At 37.3% G+C, this 1,833-nt stretch overlaps 1 protein-coding gene across 1 annotated transcript; it reads right to left on the bottom strand.

Annotated features, from left to right (window-relative positions):
* Positions 1–283: 283 nt before the first annotated feature.
* LOC115700225 (uncharacterized) lies at positions 284–1,449 on the bottom strand. Its single transcript, XM_061103386.1, has 3 exons — positions 1,414–1,449; positions 995–1,259; positions 284–858 (listed from the first exon to the last, which is right to left on the bottom strand). Exons 1-3 carry the CDS (start codon positions 1,447–1,449, stop codon positions 284–286), a joined length of 876 nt encoding a protein of 291 aa, XP_060959369.1.
* Positions 1,450–1,833: the final 384 nt, after the last annotated feature.

The raw sequence follows: 1,833 nt of genomic DNA, 5'->3' as shown, positions 1-1,833 counted from the left end.
TAATTTTGCATTGGCAAAAGTAGCGTTGTCGTGTCGACACCAAAAAATAACGGTGAAAATACATATTATATTGGTGACGAAAGATGCTTGTGGTTACAAACCCTCTTGTCAAAAATGTGTGTAGACTAGTAAATGCAGTTTTTTCAGGAAAGTGAATTTATATGTTTGAGATTTCTGACATTCTACAACATTCAATATCATTGAAAAACACGTGTATTAATTACTAGAGAAATACTTTGTCCAAAAAGAAAAATGCATATTACTTTTTTTTTTATCATCTTTATTAATTACACTCCATAGTGATTACATGATTAAAATTTGAGGTAACATCACTACTCCTGATAACACGATCAGCAACTAAATAGGATGCTCGAGCTAAGAAATGAGCAACACTATTTGCAGAATGTCTAATAAAATTGACATACACATCTTGCAAGTCATTTAACAACATCTTATAATCAGAAATAATACTCCCAAAGTATGACACCATAGGAATAGAGCTACGTAACGCTTGCACCACAGTAAGACTATCAGTTTCAATGACAACCTTCCTCCAATCTTTCCGTTTAACCCAACTCAGTGCCTCCTTAACACCCAAAGCTTCCACCATTTCAGGTTGCAACACCCCTGACCGACAGCAGGTAAAAGCTTCCACCAATGCGCCAGTTTCATCCCTAATCACCCTTGCAAAGCTATAAGTTGCAGTTTCTGAAAAAATGGCAACATCTACATTAATCTTCAAGATGTTTTCAGCTGGTTTAGCCCAAGTTTCAGCACCATTGACATCAGTAAGGAATGCAACCGTAAGATTAAATGTCAAATCTTGAGCCTGAGTCCAATCTGCGAGTAAAGCTTGAGCTAAGTGAGAACACTCGCAACAGTAGGAGACTTATCAGACCATACTAGCTCATTTCGATGTTTCCAAATTGCCCAACATGTCATTGCGATCAACCTCATTTTCTCCCCATCCGCCTGCTGTAGAATTGTAGCAAACCAGTTGGCAAAAGAACTGCCGTTAAATTAACACCAGCAGTCAACTGTTGCCAACACGCTTTGGCAAAAGAGCAATCCACCAAGAAATGGTAGATGGTTTCATCAGTTACTTTGCAGACAGTGCAGATGGTATCAATAGGCACATATATAGAACGAAGTCTGGATTTCGTAGGTAGACAGTTAGTAGCAGCACGCCATAACAAGTCTTTCACTTTCGGAGGAGCACATAGCTTCCAAAGAGTATTCCAAAAGACGGAATTATCATCCTGTGCACCCAACTCTAAGAACTTATAAATTGATTTTACCGAGAAATGGCACGAGCTCTCCCTACTCCAATACCAAACATCACACGAACGACTTGAAGATCAAGGAAATACTAAGAATTAAGTTAGCATCCCTTTCATTAAACATATCATGCACCAAGTCCACATCCCAAGCCAACGTATCCGTTTCCATAAATGCTTTAACATTTTGATCAAAAAGAGTAGGATTATTCGAAGTTACTCTTGGATTATCTTCATTCGGCAGCCACGGATCCAACACTATATTAATTCGAGAACCATCACCAACTCTGCATCTCGCCCCTTTTTGAACAATCTCTTGAGTTTCATAAATATTTCACCACACGAAACTTGGATTGCTCCCCAACTCAGCATTTAAAAAGGTACCATTACGGTAGTACCTAGCTTTAAAAATCTTGCTGACAAGTGAGTCCGAGGGACTAAACAATCTCCATCCTTGTTTACAAAGAGTTGGAAAATATTTATGATTTTTTAATAAAAAATATTTTCTAGTAGTTTAATTTTTTTTTTAAAAGAATAGTAAGTATAATAGTAAAAT

Source organism: Cannabis sativa, chromosome 8, assembly GCF_029168945.1.
Source record: "Cannabis sativa cultivar Pink pepper isolate KNU-18-1 chromosome 8, ASM2916894v1, whole genome shotgun sequence".
Lineage (NCBI taxonomy): Eukaryota > Viridiplantae > Streptophyta > Magnoliopsida > Rosales > Cannabaceae > Cannabis > Cannabis sativa.
Note: the sequence above shows the minus strand (reverse complement) of the source record. Positions and strands in the feature narration are given on the sequence as shown.

Excerpts from the sequence above, each read along its gene's own strand:
- LOC115700225 (XM_061103386.1), bottom strand. The coding sequence starts at position 1,449 with ATGGAAACGGATACGTTGGCTTGGGATGTGGACTTG. Across the intron at positions 1,260-1,413 it reads TGGCTTGGGATGTGGACTTG|GATGATAATTCCGTCTTTTG; the intron begins GTGCATGATATG and ends TTGGGTGCACAG. Across the intron at positions 859-994 it reads GGCAGTTCTTTTGCCAACTG|CTCAAGCTTTACTCGCAGAT; the intron begins GTTTGCTACAAT and ends GTTCTCACTTAG.